Source organism: Podarcis filfolensis (assembly GCF_964270895.1).
Source record: "Podarcis filfolensis genome assembly, chromosome: 3".
In the NCBI taxonomy this organism is placed as follows: Eukaryota; Metazoa; Chordata; class Lepidosauria; order Squamata; family Lacertidae; genus Podarcis; species Podarcis filfolensis.
The window spans coordinates 106435372-106450398 of NC_139606.1; the positions used below are offsets into that span (position 1 = coordinate 106435372).

At 48.1% G+C, this 15027-nt stretch overlaps 1 protein-coding gene across 2 annotated transcripts in view; it reads right to left on the reverse strand.

Annotated features, from left to right (window-relative positions):
• The window catches only part of PYGB (glycogen phosphorylase B), a 41985-nt gene extending 32500 nt beyond the window's left edge, over positions 1–9485 (reverse strand). The window contains exon 1 of one of the 2 annotated variants that reach the window (XR_014545823.1): positions 8945–9485. Coding sequence is in view for 1 of the 2 variants with exons in the window: in XM_083605068.1 (XP_083461194.1) it covers positions 8945–9187 (243 nt within the window). In the remaining variant the exon portion in view is untranslated. The remainder of the gene's footprint in view (positions 1–8944) is intronic. The other variant, XM_083605068.1, reaches the window with a different exon arrangement.
• Between the last annotated feature and the right edge of the window lie 5542 nt (positions 9486–15027).

The following is a 15027-nucleotide window of genomic DNA, read 5'->3' on the forward strand; positions in this document are numbered from 1 at the left end:
GCCATGAAGCTCATTAGGTGACCTTGGGCTAGTCTTGCAATCTTCCGCATTAGCAAAGTCATTTGCATGACACAGACGGAGTCCAGAAGGCAAAAAGATCTTGGCAACACTTCACTGAGCAAAACTGAGCAAACACAGCGTGTAATTTGAGAAGTGAACAAAGAGGTTTTTGTCTTTCTTCAGACCTTGTACACAGCAAGGAGACATTTAACCAACCACACAGAGGAAAAAACTTCCTCAAAACTGCAGTGGCTCTTTGCCTCAAAACAACCTTATAGAGCCAATTAGCCCGAGAGTGGCCCGTTGATACCAAGTGATATTAAGCCTCAGTATAATACTTTCAAAAAGTACCAGGCAGTTGTAAACACCATCTATATTAGCAATCTAAAAACAACTGCAGAACACAAGGATTTTAAACTTTTTAAACAAGTGTTTCCTGCTACAGGAAATGCATCTGTTTGGTCACCGTGAGGAGCAGGATGCAGGATTAGACAGAATTTGTACCTGTTCCAGCAGAGCTTGCCTTCTGTTTTTATAAAAAGACAGCTACATAATGGGACCTAAACTGGTGTAAATCTTTATTGGCGGGGGGGGGGGTGAGTAAAGAGGGAACAATGGTACAGGATTTGAAGGTGCATTCTACAGTAAACACTCAGTTAACACAGGAAACCTAGGCCCCAGAGAACTACAATTCCCAAAGTAGTTTGACAGTCAATCTCTCTTCCCAGTGAACTCTGTGAACTGTAGATCCTAGCAACTCTCAGCACCCTTAACAAACCACCCTTCCCAGGATTCTTTGGAGGAAGCCACGACTCTTTCAAGTGGCATGATGCTGCTTTAAATGTATAATGCAGATGGGGCCTAATTTGTCCTGCTGGGCACTAACACGGCCAAGGCTGGTGCACATTATCCAATGGGCGCCTCAGCACAAGGCCCGCTAGTGAGGATTCCCTCATGAGGGCAGGCAAACCCTCTCCTCCTCCTATTTATTTTTCTGGGTGCATGGGACAGTTGGGGCCTACGTGAGGAAAAGTTTGGCACTATGGTATTACAGCAGGGCATTGTGGGTAACTACAATGGTAGCTGCCAGGCAGACATCAGAAGAGCACCAGAAAAGGGGGTGCATTGCAGTGGCAGGTTCCTCAGGAGTTGCCCAAGAACGCCGTCTGCTGACATTGTCTCTGGCCACGGCGTTATATAGAAACAGGGCCGGCCCTACCATTAGGGAGGCAAGGTACCACCCAGGGCTGTCTTACCCATAGGCGCTAGGGGTGCGGGGCACCCGGGCGCCGGGCTCTCAGGGGCGCCAGGCCAAGAGTCCGGGGCCAAGATTTAGAGTCTGGGGATTGGGAAGAGCTGACAGCTGCTGCCGAGCGGAGCAGAGCCCGCCGGAGCGCCGCAGCTCTTCTGCTGCGGGCGAGCGAAGCACTGAGGCAGCAAGCCGGCTCCACCCTCCTACGTGCTTGGGATTGGTGGGCCATCGAGAGGCCCGCCCACCACATGCTGCTCACACGAGGCGCCTGGCTTTGCTTAGCAGCCGCCTCAGGCTCAACTGTTATTGCGCTGGGCTCTGCTTGCCCACCCCTCCCCAGGCGCCTGGCCCAGCCTTGCTCTACTGCCGCCAGCGCCTTGGGGCTCCTCTGTTGCTGCTGAGGCTAGCTCTGCCATGCATGCGTTGCTGGCCCGCCTTAAAAAAAGGTCAACAACTTTGGGCAACCGGGGGGCGCGCCAGGCAGACCTTTGCACCTTGGCGCCGAAAATGCTTAAGATGGCCCTGGTACCACCTCAAGCAGCAGCTGAGCCCAACTGTTTCTCTTGAACATCCCAAGCAATCTGCTCTGTTGTTGCATAGCCTCTCATGGGGGCCCTTAGCTGCCCTGCTGCCTCAGATAAGGTGCAGCAAGCTACCCTCCCCCAATGTTATTATTATTATATTTATATTCCACATTTGCCCTATGGAGCTCATGCATGGTTCTACCGCTCTCCATTTTATCCTCCCAACAACCCTGGGAGGTAGGGCTAGGCTGAGAAACAGTGACTGACTCAAGGACACTCAGCGAGCTTCATGACTGAGTGGGGACTCAAACCTTGATCTTCCAGGTCCCAGTCATTCAGCTACCAGTCCTGTCCGGGTTTGGTATGTGGAATGGAGAGGAGTCGCCGTCTTGTCCTTTGCCTCAGGCAGCAAAACGTTTTGTGTATGAACCAAGTGTGCACTTTGGAGTACAGCCAGACATTCCCTCCTGGGTGCGCATCGTAGAGGAAGATTAACAGGCAGCAAGTACGAAACTAATTTGCCATTCCTGATCAGCTCAACAAGGACCCCCTGAAAAGCTAGAAACATAAGACGCTGCCTTACACTGAACCAGAGCTTGGGTCAGTCAAGCTCAGTATTGCTTACACCAGCTGGCAGCAGCAATGCCAGGATTTCAGGCAGGAATTTATCCCTAATCCCTACTTGGGGATTGAATGTGGGAACTTCTGCCTGCAAATGTAGATGCTCTACCATAGAGCTATGGCTCTGCCGGTGAAATCCAGTGTTTTTCTAGAATGCGGTTCGAAAACCTCCTAGCCGTGAATTCCAGATTATTTCAACTGACAAATCTGGCCTCTTTCTGCAAGGGTAGAGCTACCATGACGACTTCAGTTTTTGCAGTGCTGTTTAGGTCTGCCAGATGGTATCCAATGGCACAAATAGGAAATTGATCCAGGACGCCCAGGAACCAGGCTGTCATAGGTCCTTTGTATACCTCAGACGAAAGGATTCATCCATCCGTTTGTTGTTTTATTCTCTGTTGTGTGAAAACAACAACGATGGCCTGAATTGCTCAACTCAAAAGAACTCCCTGCAGGGTAGCAGATCTAAGACAATTTTTTCACTGTAGACTTTGTGATCCATATATGTCAGACAGATTTCAAGCACAGCACAGAAAGCTCCCTTATACGGAGTCCATCTAACTCAGTTTTGTCTATGCTGAGTGGCAGGGACTCTCTCCCAGCCCTTTCAAGAGATGGAGGCAAATGAGACCTTCTGCATGCAGAGATGCTCTGCCACTGAGCCGCGGAGACCAATAATGGTATCAAATTATGCTTCTAAAGCTGCAACCCTTAGCCTAAGGTTACCAGACATCCCCGTTTCCTGGGGACAGTCCATGGATTTACAAATCAGTCCCCTGACAAAATCCTATCATTCCTACTGAAATTGAAAAGTGTCCCCAGATTCATTGAAAAAAATCTGGTCTAGCCCCACTTACCTGGGAGTAAGTCCCATTGAATTTTCCTCTCTCCTAGAGAGATGGCTAGGACTGCACTGTTACTCAGGAGTTTTGTCAACCTTTGAACCAGCCTGTGGAAAGCAGTTCAGTCTGCACCCATTTGCAGATGATCAAATACAGCAGTTGGGGAACCTTTTTTCACCCAGAGGGCCAGATTCCCTTCTGGGCAACCTCCCAGGGGCCACATTTCAGTGGTGGGCAGAGCCAGAGGGGGGGAAACGGGCAGGGCAACAAATATTTCCCCTCCTCTTTGTACAGCCAGTTATTTTCTACACAAAGAGTTACCAACCTACCTTTTTGGACCAGTGGGCATATTTTAAGAGAGTGCTGTGGGTACCTCCCACAAAATGGCTGGCATGGGGGAATGACATAATACAAAATGGCTGCCATGGGGGCATGGCATATTACAAAATGGCTGCCATGTCCTGCTAGTCCCAATTGTGGAAATCAATATTTCACACAAAGATGCTGGTGCTATCTAACAACAGAGAGCATTCCTGAGGACAAGGAAAAATATACAAGGTGATACATCCCACCCCAACCCCTCTCCCTCTCCCTCAGATCTCTCTCTGTCTCTCTCATGCACACACATACTCAGGGATACCAAGAGGGTTTTCTGGGCCCATGTGGATTGAGCTCTCTGCCCCACTTGCAAAATCTGCATATGCTTCCTGACATGCAAAGTTGTATCCTCTTTTACAAGTGGAGGGTGCAAAAATAAATCAGTGTCCACGTGTGTAAAACCCCTGCAAAGAATGTGAACAGGTGCAGCTTTCTTCACCATGGCATTTCCATACTAGAAAAGGCCTAGCCTGTTGAATTTCTGCCTGCCACACAGCTGTTAAAGGCACAAGACCTCTGTTTTACCCCTAAAGCAAAGCCTAGCCAGCGGCTGCAACCCTATACCCACTTTCCTGGGGTCATTTCATATACAGTAAATCACTTAGAAGGGTACCTGCACCTTTTGCTTCATAACTTTTTTTCTAGGAACACTAGAGACTTACTTTTAAAAAAGAGAGAGAAAGAAAGCATTTAGCCTGGGGACCCTGGCTGAGGGTGCCCATGAAAGACTCACTTGTGCCAGGTTGGTGGCCCCTGTTCTATCCCCCCTCTCTTACCCATTCCATTATCCTCTATCCGGGCACACAAGAGGCATTATCAGAGTTCAATGATAAATCCCAGCCAGGCAAAAAGGAGGGTGTGATGGAGGGCTGGACTGAGGCCTGGGGTGAGAGGATGCAGCTTTGGGGAGGGGTTTGTGGCATGACGAGAGACCCAAAGGCCAGAGAGAGAAACTTGGAGGGTCTCTGGGTCTGACATTTCCCACCCCTGATGTACAGCTCAAAAAGCCTCCCTTGTTGATTTCCACTGAAGGATCAGGTGCAGGCCAGGATGTTCTGTTCTGTCTTTTTCCTTCTGATCAGCTGGTAACCCCAGGTATTTTCTTGTGCAAACATCCCTAGGATCAGGCTGTACACGGACCGTGCTTAAATGGAGCGTGCTAGGAAAGCTGCAACGGTTTCCATGACTACTTAGGACTCTGTTCTGCTATGGTCTGTGGACAGCAGATGCCACTCCGAAACTCAGAGCTCTGAGCAAGGTACACGACAGGAAGACATGAAGGTGAGAGGCCACAAAACCCCACAGATGCCAAGTTAGCCTTCATCAAAGATGGGCAATGCGAGGCGTCGCTCTTTATCACATACAGTACCACCTCGGGTTACATACGCTTCAGGTTACATACGCTTCCGGTTACAGACTCCGCTAACCCAGAAATAGTGCTTCAGGTTAAGAACTTTGCTTCAGGATGAGAACAGAAATTATGCTCTGGTGGCGCGGCAGCAGCAGGAGGCCCCATTAGCTAAAGTGGTGCTTCAGGTTAAGAACAGTTTCAGGTTAAGTACGGACCTCCGGAACAAATTAAGTACGCAACCCGAGGTACCACTGTAGTGAGCTTAAGTCACCAAGATAGCAGCAGAGATGAGAGTGCTGAGGCTACCTATAAATAAATGCTTGGATGTCTGTGAGGTGGGGCAGGTTGCCTCTGCTGTATTTCAGTCTGCCAGTAGTTAATATAGTCCTCATGCATTAGTTACTTTGGATTTACACTGATGTTTAAGAGGATCTTATCTAATCTTTCTGTGCTGCAGTAAAAATGTGGATTCCCCCCCCCCCCCAGTATTTTTGGCGATATTTTAATAACAACTTAAGAGACATCTTTGGAGAATGAAGCCATAGATAAAATGGCATCCTTTGTCTGAAATCCTTGGCCAGAAACCACTCTGATAATTGTAGCTCTGTGAGGGGAACAGGGGTCTCCTAGCAACTCTAGGCACCCTTCACAAACTACAGTTCCCAGGATTATTTGTGGGGAAGCCATGTCTGTTTAAAGTGGTCTTGTAGTGCTTCTGGAATAAATACCCTCTGGTTCAAAACCTGAAAGGTAAGTACTTCTCGCCATGTGACAGAGGAGGCATATATCTGTGGGGTTTTCTGCCTCAGGTTCCAAAATAACTTTGGGTGTTATGCACCTTGAATTGGGGGTGGGTATATGTGCCATTTGCTGATCTGCACGAGGTTCATTTTGCTAGAGATGTCGTGACTGGAACCTAATTTGATTCCTGTTGTTCTGGAATTGCCTGTTGCTGAAGGATGGCAGAGACTGCGGTGGCGGCTTGTCAAGCAACGAATTATGTTCCCATTAATGCAGAGCTGGAGAAGGCAGAGAAAAGGGCAATAAAAACTAGCTGTGTGGAAAGGGTGACACGAGCAAAATTATTCTCTCTCGGAACACTGGAACTCAGGGTCACCTCAAGAAACAAAATGGCTGCCCTGGTAAGCTCGGGACCAATGAAGAAATTTTCATCAGAGATCGTTTCAGGGGGGAAAAGAAGAGAGAGATTCCGGTCACATCCATACAGTTAATGGCATATCCCTACATCTCCTATCTCTTTCAAGAGCCATGGTACCTCCCAAAGAATCACTTGTTATGGGTGCTGAGATCTTCCCCAGAGCTACAATTCCCAGCACTTTTAACAAATAAGTTCCTAGGATTATTTGTGGGAAGCCATGACTGTTAAAGTGGCACAAGAGAGCTTTAAATGAACGATGTAGATGTGACAAAATTCACAAAGGACAATTCAACCTACGGCTGACAATGAAGTTCTGTTTTACGCTAGAAGTGGCATGCCTTTGATTTCTAGACTCTGTGGACCAACACAAAATAACGGGTCCCTTGGTTATAACCCGCTTGGATGTTTCCTACCTGCCACGGCTTTGCCCTTCATCGCTTTTGTCAGCTTCAAATGAATTCCCTCGATCACTGATGATTCTGAATGATCCAAAGATGCTGGACTATGAGGGAGCTCCTTCTTTCTTTCTTAACATCATTTGGATGCCACCCAGTTAAAACAAAGTCCTTTGGGTGGTTAGCAATAAAAGACAAAAGCCTTTAGAGAAGAATCAACAAGAGCTATAAAAATGAGCAGAATGAAACCACTCACAGCTCAAAAACACATACATGCATATATTCATAAAGCCAGGAACAACAAAACGTATGTCGGCTCAGTAGAGCAAAAAACACAGAAGTTCTGAAAACGCTACGCTCTGCCTCCACAGTCAGAGGCAGCAATGCTTCTGAATACCAGTTGCTGGATGGCCTGTAGGGGTGAGCTTGGTTGAATGAAGCCACGGTTACACTATGGTTTAGCCTTTAGGCAAGGGTGAAACCAGGCTTTATTTCACCTGGGTCAAAGACCCAGTTTGGCACACACAGGCTGGGAGCCTCAATAGCACCCCTCTGGAGGCTTCACCCTGGGCAAAAAACCCCGGCTAACCCCCCCCCACTGGTAACTATGGTTCTGCTTTAGCTTAAATAAATCATAGTTAATAAACCATGGGCTGGCATATCCCAAGACAGATGGATGCCAACTAAGTAGTAGTGTGACATGCAAACCCAGCTGAGAGCCTTAAGTATCAGTTATTGGTTATGGTTTAATAGCTAAACTATTGTTTAGCATTACTTGTGAGCCCAGACAGAGGCAGCTTAGCAGCTCTTGTGAGCTGGGTGATATCACCTACACAACCAAGAGCTTTCAGATTGCTGTTGGCTGCTGCCCAGGACGTAGAAAAACTTGCAAAAAGGGAGGGAATGTCGACGCAACAAGCATTACACATGAAAATGATAGTGTTCTGGGGAGGGGCCGCAGTTCAGTGGCAGTCAATATGCTTCGCATGCAGATTCAATGAACTCAGGGTTCAATGGCTGACATCTCCAGCTAGGGCTGAAACCCCGGAGGCTTCTTCCAGTCCGTGTCGACAATATTACTGAGCTAGATGGAGCAATGTTCTGACATGATATAAGGCAGCTCCCTATGTTCCTAACTCTTGATCATGTAGGCTTATTTATCAAGGACACGGTGAACCTGTGTCCGGTTGGCACCACTCCAGAATGCAATACTCACCCAAACAAGAGGGTCCCCACCTCCACACAGAAAGGCAGCACAAAGCAAGGAGCTTAGGCTGCAGTCCTATACACACTTGCCTAGAAATAAATCCCATTGCACTCTGGGGAGTTTACTTCTGAGAAGACCTGTATAAACTGCACGTTCAGCCGCTAGTTTCCCATGCATAGTGTTGCTGATGTCCTCGCCACCAGGGTGGGGGGAAAGCATTCAATAATATCTGTCTAGATTATGAAGTAGTACAGCCCCCAAACGAGCTCATCGTCTCTTATCAGAACGGGATCTGAATTTCCTGTTTTTATCAGAGCAAGACTAGGTAACACAAGCAACAGAGCATCTCCTTTGCCTACAGCTCAATCCCCAGCATCTCTATGTAGGGCAGGAAAAGCCTCTATCTAGCTGAATCCTGGAAAGCCGCTGCCACTCAGAGGAGATGCTGAGCCAGACGGACCAAAGGTCTGACTCAGCAGAAGGGATCTCCCCATGTAATGCTGCTCAGTGTAGGATTGAAGACCAGTTGGAAGGAAAGCTTTGAAGCCTCCGGGGCCAGCAATCAAAAGGAAACAACGAATCTCGGAGGGCCCCTCCCTTAATGAACAGGCAGCATCTTCTTTCGCTGCGCCCTTAATTTCGGTGCGTTTTGCTGCCCAGAAATACCCCTCCTTTTCCAAAGGGCTAACACATCCATCACACTTGGCTAAAGTCGACATCACTATGGTTGCAGATCCACTGCCGCAAATCCACGGCTGCTAAACACACACACACACACACACACACACACACACACACACGGGGTGGAAGAGAGAGATCTCCCATTGATTGCAATGCGGACCTGGACTTTGCGACGGGCCCTGCGCTCATTTGCTAGACTCCCGCTTTGCTGCCTATGGGAAATGGGATTCCTTCTCCGCGCCACGCTCCAGCGGCTTCTTGGCGCACCATCTCCCTGCAAGGAAAGCGCAGCAGCGCGGGCAAAAACACACGCGCAGGCAACCGTCGGCCAGCAGAGGGGGGCATTTCCAGAGCCGGCAAGGCCTGCCTTCGGCTCTGCGAAACGGGGAAAGATTTGCGCGGTTAGCGCGCGGGTGGAAGCGAAAGAGAGGCTGCGCCTGGTTTTTGGAGAGGGTGAAAATCCAATGCATGCATGCCTGCCTGCAGTGCAAGCTGCGGCGGCGCTGGAGGGGAGGCAACCCCGCAGCTCCTTACCTTGGGATCCTTCTCGTAGTAATACTGCTGCGTCCGGATCCAGCGCCCCACCAAGTGATCGCGGACCGTGTGCGCCAAGGCGAAGTAGTAGTCCCGCGGGGTGGCCACGTTCCTGTCCTTGACCAGGGTGAAATGTAGGTGCCGGTTGAAGCTCTTCCTGATCTCGGCCACGTCGCCCAGGCCGGCGATGCCCCGCACGCTGATCTGCTTTCTTTTCTCGCTGTCGGTCAAGGGAACGGCCATCCTGGCTCGTATAGGCGCCCGCTGCTGCAAAGGGAGAGTTGCTCGCTTGGGGAAGCTCTGCTCGTTGGCCGATGATGGCGCAGCGCCGGCTTCAGTTTCCCGGGCAAAGGCGGGCCTGGAGGCAGAAGTGTTTTCCTTCGTTTTTCCCCTCCCTCCTCTCTCCTCGGCTTTCCTCCTGCCGCGGCTGCTGCGTGGGGAGGCGCCCTGGCTGAGAGCATTAGAGGGGGTGGGATGCAAGGGAAGCAGCTAGCAAGCGCCTATCCTCCGCCCACTGGGACCGGGACTCGCTGCGGCAGCGCCTGCGCGGTGCGGAGGGAGGCTGAGCGGCTCTCAAAAACAAGACGGAGGCATCCAGCTTCCTTTGCGCGGGAGACGCGGGAGTATAAGACTAGTCTAAGAACTCGTAGCGCGTCTGTTAACCGCTGCAAGAACCACTATTGCCGGGACATGATGGAAATCGATTAACGATGGACCAGTGGTATAATGCAATTAGGCAAACAGCGTTCCTGGAAAAAACTGACCCCCAAAAGACGCCGAAAGAAGTAGGGCAATTTTTATGCAGTCAAGTGTGAGCAGAGACATCACCTTTCCAACAAAGGTCCGTATAGTTAAAGCTATGGTTTTCCCAGTAGTGATGTATGGAAGTGAGAGCTGGACCGTAAAGAAGGCTGATCGTCGAAGAATTGATGCTTTTGACTTATGGTGCTGGAGGAGACTCTTGAGAGTCCCATGGACTGCAAGAAGATCAGACCTATCCATCATTAAGGAAATCAGCCCTGAGTGCTCACTGGAAGGACAGATTGTGAAGCTGAGGCTCCAGTACTTTGGCCACCTCATGAGAAGAGAAGACTCCCTGGAAAAGACCCCGATGTTGGGAAAGATGGAGGGCACAAGGAGAAAGGAACGACAGAGTATGAGACGGCTGGACAGTGTTCTCGAAGCTACCAGCATGAGTTTGACCAAACTGCGGGAGGCAGTGGAAGACAGGAGTGCCTGGCGTGCTCTGGTCCATGGGGCCACAAAGAGTCGGACAAGACTAAACAACAAAGTGTGACTTTATTGATGACACAAATAGTGAAGCACACGGCAGAACAGTACCCGTAGTTTGCAGCGCAGTCTGGCATGCACAAAGTGCAATTTTTAATTTTTTTTCACTCCCTTCCCTATATATTCCTATCAATTCTAATTGCTATTGATACAAAATGACTTTTGCTCGGAGTCCCCAATCTAAGCCGTGTTACTTTGCATCATTTCACATCTGTAATAACTTCAATACAACTTCAATACACTTCAATACAACTGTGTTAATATAGTCAAAAATATTTATCTGAGTGTTTCATTTTTGTAATTGTTGCATCTCATATCTCTAATGTAAACAAGGATATAGCTCAGTGCAACCATGTTCAAAGATGAAAATGAGTAAAAACTGCATCAGCAAAAAAAGAAAATGTAAGAATAGCCTGCAGGATCAGGCCATTGGCCCAGATGCCCAAAGGGAAACCAGGGAGCAGAGCAGGAGCACAAGAGCCCTCTCCCCTTCTCAGCAACTGGTATTTATGAAAGGCAGACGATAAGGTCTCCCCATCCCTGCCAATTATCAAAAGGAGGCAAAGCCTAACTGCAAGCCATCTCGTACCAGACAGTGAGACGCATGGCGCTGAGCCTCTGGATCATCGCCCAAGGGCTTTCAATGTGCCAAGTGGCAAAGTGCCATCCCAGCCATTTTCATTAATGGAAAAAAGACATATGTAAGACACAAACATTCCCTGTACCTTTGAGATGGCCAGAAGCTGGGAGTCGATGGCAGAGAATGGAAAATCCCACCACTCTGTCTCTTGTAGTTTCTGTGACTGTCTTGGCCATTGTCTGAGAAGTGTGTGTGGAGAGGTAAGCTATGATTGATCTGACTTGGCATAGCCCTTTTAATAACCTTATGGATCAGGAGCCACCCCCCCAAGAGAGTTCTGTGGCACCTTCAAGTCTTAATCCAACCTGGAGTCCTGTGCTGTGCCATTCTGACTGGGGCTGATGGAGGGCACCAGGTTGGCAAAGGCTGGTCTAATTGATTTATTGTAGCATAAACCTTCGCAGACCAAAACCCACTTTGACAAGTACATAAAAAGCAGTCAGTGAAGCAGCTTTCTAAAGTGGCATTTGCCGGGGGGAGAATGTATTGCATCGAATGCACATGAAACTCAACTGACAGCCATCTTCAAATACATCAAGGGCTGCCACATGGAAGACTGAGCAATATTGTTTTCTGCCGCTCCAGAGAGTAGAACCCAAACCCATGGGTTCAAATGAAGGAGATTCGAACCAAACATTAGGAAGGACTTTCTGGTGGCAAGAGCCATTTGACAGTGAAACCGATTCCCTCGGAAGGTGGTGGCTTTTCCTTGGAGGTCTCTAAAAAGAAGTTGAATAGCCATCTGTCAGGGATTATTTACTGTGATCTCTGCACTGCAGGGGGTTGGACTAGATGACCCTTGGGGAACCTTCAAGCTCTACAATTCTATGCTTCTACTTACATGGGACAGTGGAACAATTGCGGTGAGGGGGCTGTTTTGCAAATGGAGATAAACAATTAGGAATAAACCAGCTACTATGATTATTTTATTAGTTATTAAATTTATATACTCCCCTACACCTGGAGGTCTCAGGGTGGTTCACAGGATAAAATCACAATATAAGAACACAGAATGCGTAATCAAAATAAAAACAGAAGCAACTGAATAACCCCCTTAACTTTGGGTTCTATTTCCTTTCCTATGTTTTATGTGGTGGGACAGCTTGTTTTTAACAGCTCTGAGCCATCAGAAATTTATTCCAAGAATATTAAGCAAGCAATCTCCACTTTTCTTACAGGTGCAGGGAGCAAAAAGGTGCAAGTCCAAGGTATACCTATTAGTGGTAATTTAGCTCCCTTTCCTCTGCCATCTTCCTGCGCTCAATTATATAGACTATAAGTCCTCCGTTGTCTCTGTCTATGGAGTTTTCTTGGCAGGGATACTGGAGTGGCTTGCCGGTTCCTGCTCCAGGTGGATCACGTTTGGTCAAAACTCACCACTATGACCTGTCCATCTTGGGTGGCCCTGAACAGCATAGCTCATAGTTTCTCTTAGTTATTCAAGCCCCTTCGCCACGGCAAGGCAGTGATCCATGAAGGCTGATCGCTGAAGAATTGATGCTTTTGAATTATGGTGCTGGAGGTGACTCTTGAGAGTCCCATGGACTGCAAGATCAAACCTCTCCATTCTTAAGGAAATCAGCCCTGAGTGCTCAGTGGAAGGACAGATCCTGAAGCTGAGGCTCCAATACTTTGGCCACCTCATGAGAAGACTCCCTGGAAAAGACCCTAATGTTGGGAAAGATGGAGGGCACAAGGAGAAGGGGATGACAGAGGACGAGATGGTTGGACAGTGTTCTCGAAGCTACCAGCATGAGTTTGATCAAACTGCGGGAGGCAGTGGAAGACAGGAGTGCCTGGCGTGCTCTGGTCCATGGGGTCACGAAGAGTCGGGCACGACTAAATGACTAAACAACAACATAAGTCCTCTAGGACCAGGATCCTTCCTGTTGTACTTTGCAAAGCACTCACCTCACAGAGTGTTTGTTGTGGGGGAGGAAGGGAAAGGAGAATGTTAGCCGCTTTGAGACTCCTTAAAGGGAGTGAAAGGCGGGATATCAAATCCAAACTCTTCTATCCACAATGGTGGAACTACAGAAACAAATAGTTTGCTACTGACACTAACATCGTAACTCTTAATGAAGGCATTAATTTGGCTTCACCACCTTGCTTAGAACCTTCAGCCTCAAGGTAATAGCTTTTTGAAAATACTGACCTAAAACACATTGAAGGCACCTTCTGTAATCAGTCCAATAACCTACTTTTCAAGGCAATCCCTATTTTCGCTCATTCTCTGCTATTTGATCTAGCTTAACCCTTGTCCTTTCTTCCAGTCATCCTATGCCAATTGGGTTGTCCCATTTCCCCTTTTTAAACAATAAGCAGAACATTTATTGCCCTGGGGAACTTCCCCTGTACTCTTAAGGTTCTTAAAAACTATATCCAGGCAGCTTTATGACTGGTTTCTGTCTGTTCACTTTGTAAGCTAATCCTAACCATGTTTACCTGAAATGAGTCCTAGTGGACTCTGTGGGAATTATTTGCCAGTTTAAGTTTAGCTAGCACTGGCGGGTGCATGGCTGCATGCTTCTTCAGTGGTATGAGAACTTGCTGGTGTGGAGGAACGTGCTCAAGTGTGCTTGATTTGTGACTGGTGCTAGAGCTTCTAGAAAGTGATCTTTGACTCTGGGTTCTGCCTCTTTTGAAAGAGGCAGAGTTCCACAGAAGCCAAGGCTTCTTCTACCTTGGAAGCAGAGCATGACAATAGAACAAACTGCCCCTTTCAGCTTGCAGGTGAGAGATGACAATTTTCGAATAAAATCTGTTCTGCAAATAAAACCACAACAGCCAAAAAGACGTGGGACAGAATCGTCCTGGTTGCCTAGTGTTCTATTTGCAGAGCGATTTACAGTGCAAGCTCATTCCTCAGCATGTGTATATCAGGCGCTGAAGCAGCACAATCCCCGATTGGTTGGGCAATTACTGGAATGCTTTTACCTACAGTATACAGTGGTACCTCGGGTTAAGTACTTGATTCGTTCCGGAGGTCTGTTCTTAACCTGAAACTGTTCTTGAGAGCCAGTGTGGTGTAGTGGTTAAGAGCGGTAGTCTCGTAATCTGGGGAACCGGGTTCGCGTCTCCGCTCCTCCACATGCAGCTGCTGGGTGACCTTGGGCCAGTCACACTTCTCTGAAGTCTCTCAGCCCCACTCACCTCACAGAGTGTTTGTTGTGGGGAAGGAAGGGAAAGGAGAATGTTAGCCGCTTTGAGACTCCTTAAAGGGAGTGAAAGGCGGGATATCAAATCCAAACTCTTCTTCTTCTTCTTAACCTGAAGCACCGCTTTAGCTAATGGGGCCTCCTGCTGCTGCTGCGCTGCCGGAGCATGATTTCTTTGTCATCCTGATGCAAAGTTCTTAACCCGAGGTACTATTTCTCGGTTATCGGAGTCTGTAACCTGAAGCGTATGTAACCCGAGGTACCACTGTATACTGATATTTGGTACATACACAAAGCTGTACTTTATTTGCATACTATGAATCAAACAAACTGGCTGCATATACACCATGCACTTAAAGTGCATGCCCCCCCCCCAAGAATACTGGGAATTGTATTTTATCATTCACAGGGCTACAATTCCCAGCACCCACAACAAACCATGGTTGACAGGATACTTGGGGTGAAGTCCACTTTAAATGGACGGTGTGGACACAGCCCATGAATTGTGAGTTCCTTTCTGTGGAAGTCAAACCCAAAAGCCAGTAGAGGGCAGATTACGAAGTGTTAGTCTTGGTGAGGAATGGGTAACCATCGACAAGTCTCTCCTTATTCTCTCTCAGCTTTGCCTATGTCAATAGGCCTGTACTTGGGATAACTGCACAAATGCTCCCCTGTGGAAAGGCAAGATACCTTATTGCCAATGTACTCAAGGTGGTTCACACTTGAAATTAAAGGTGTACAATTCAATAGACACAATACAAAGGGGTAGGGGAAGAGCGGTAAGGAAAAAGGAAAAAAATAAGTAAACCCAGGTTCCAGGACCATTGCATGAGAGTGTTCTGAGAAGATGGTCCCTGTTGAGCCAACAGAGATCCCTCACCATCTCTTCTCCCAGTGCTCCCACCAGATAGAAGATAATCGAAAATGGCAGTTTAACATGCTGTGTAACTCGTTATTCACCTCCATGAATTGGAACAGTACAGGTGTTCACTTGC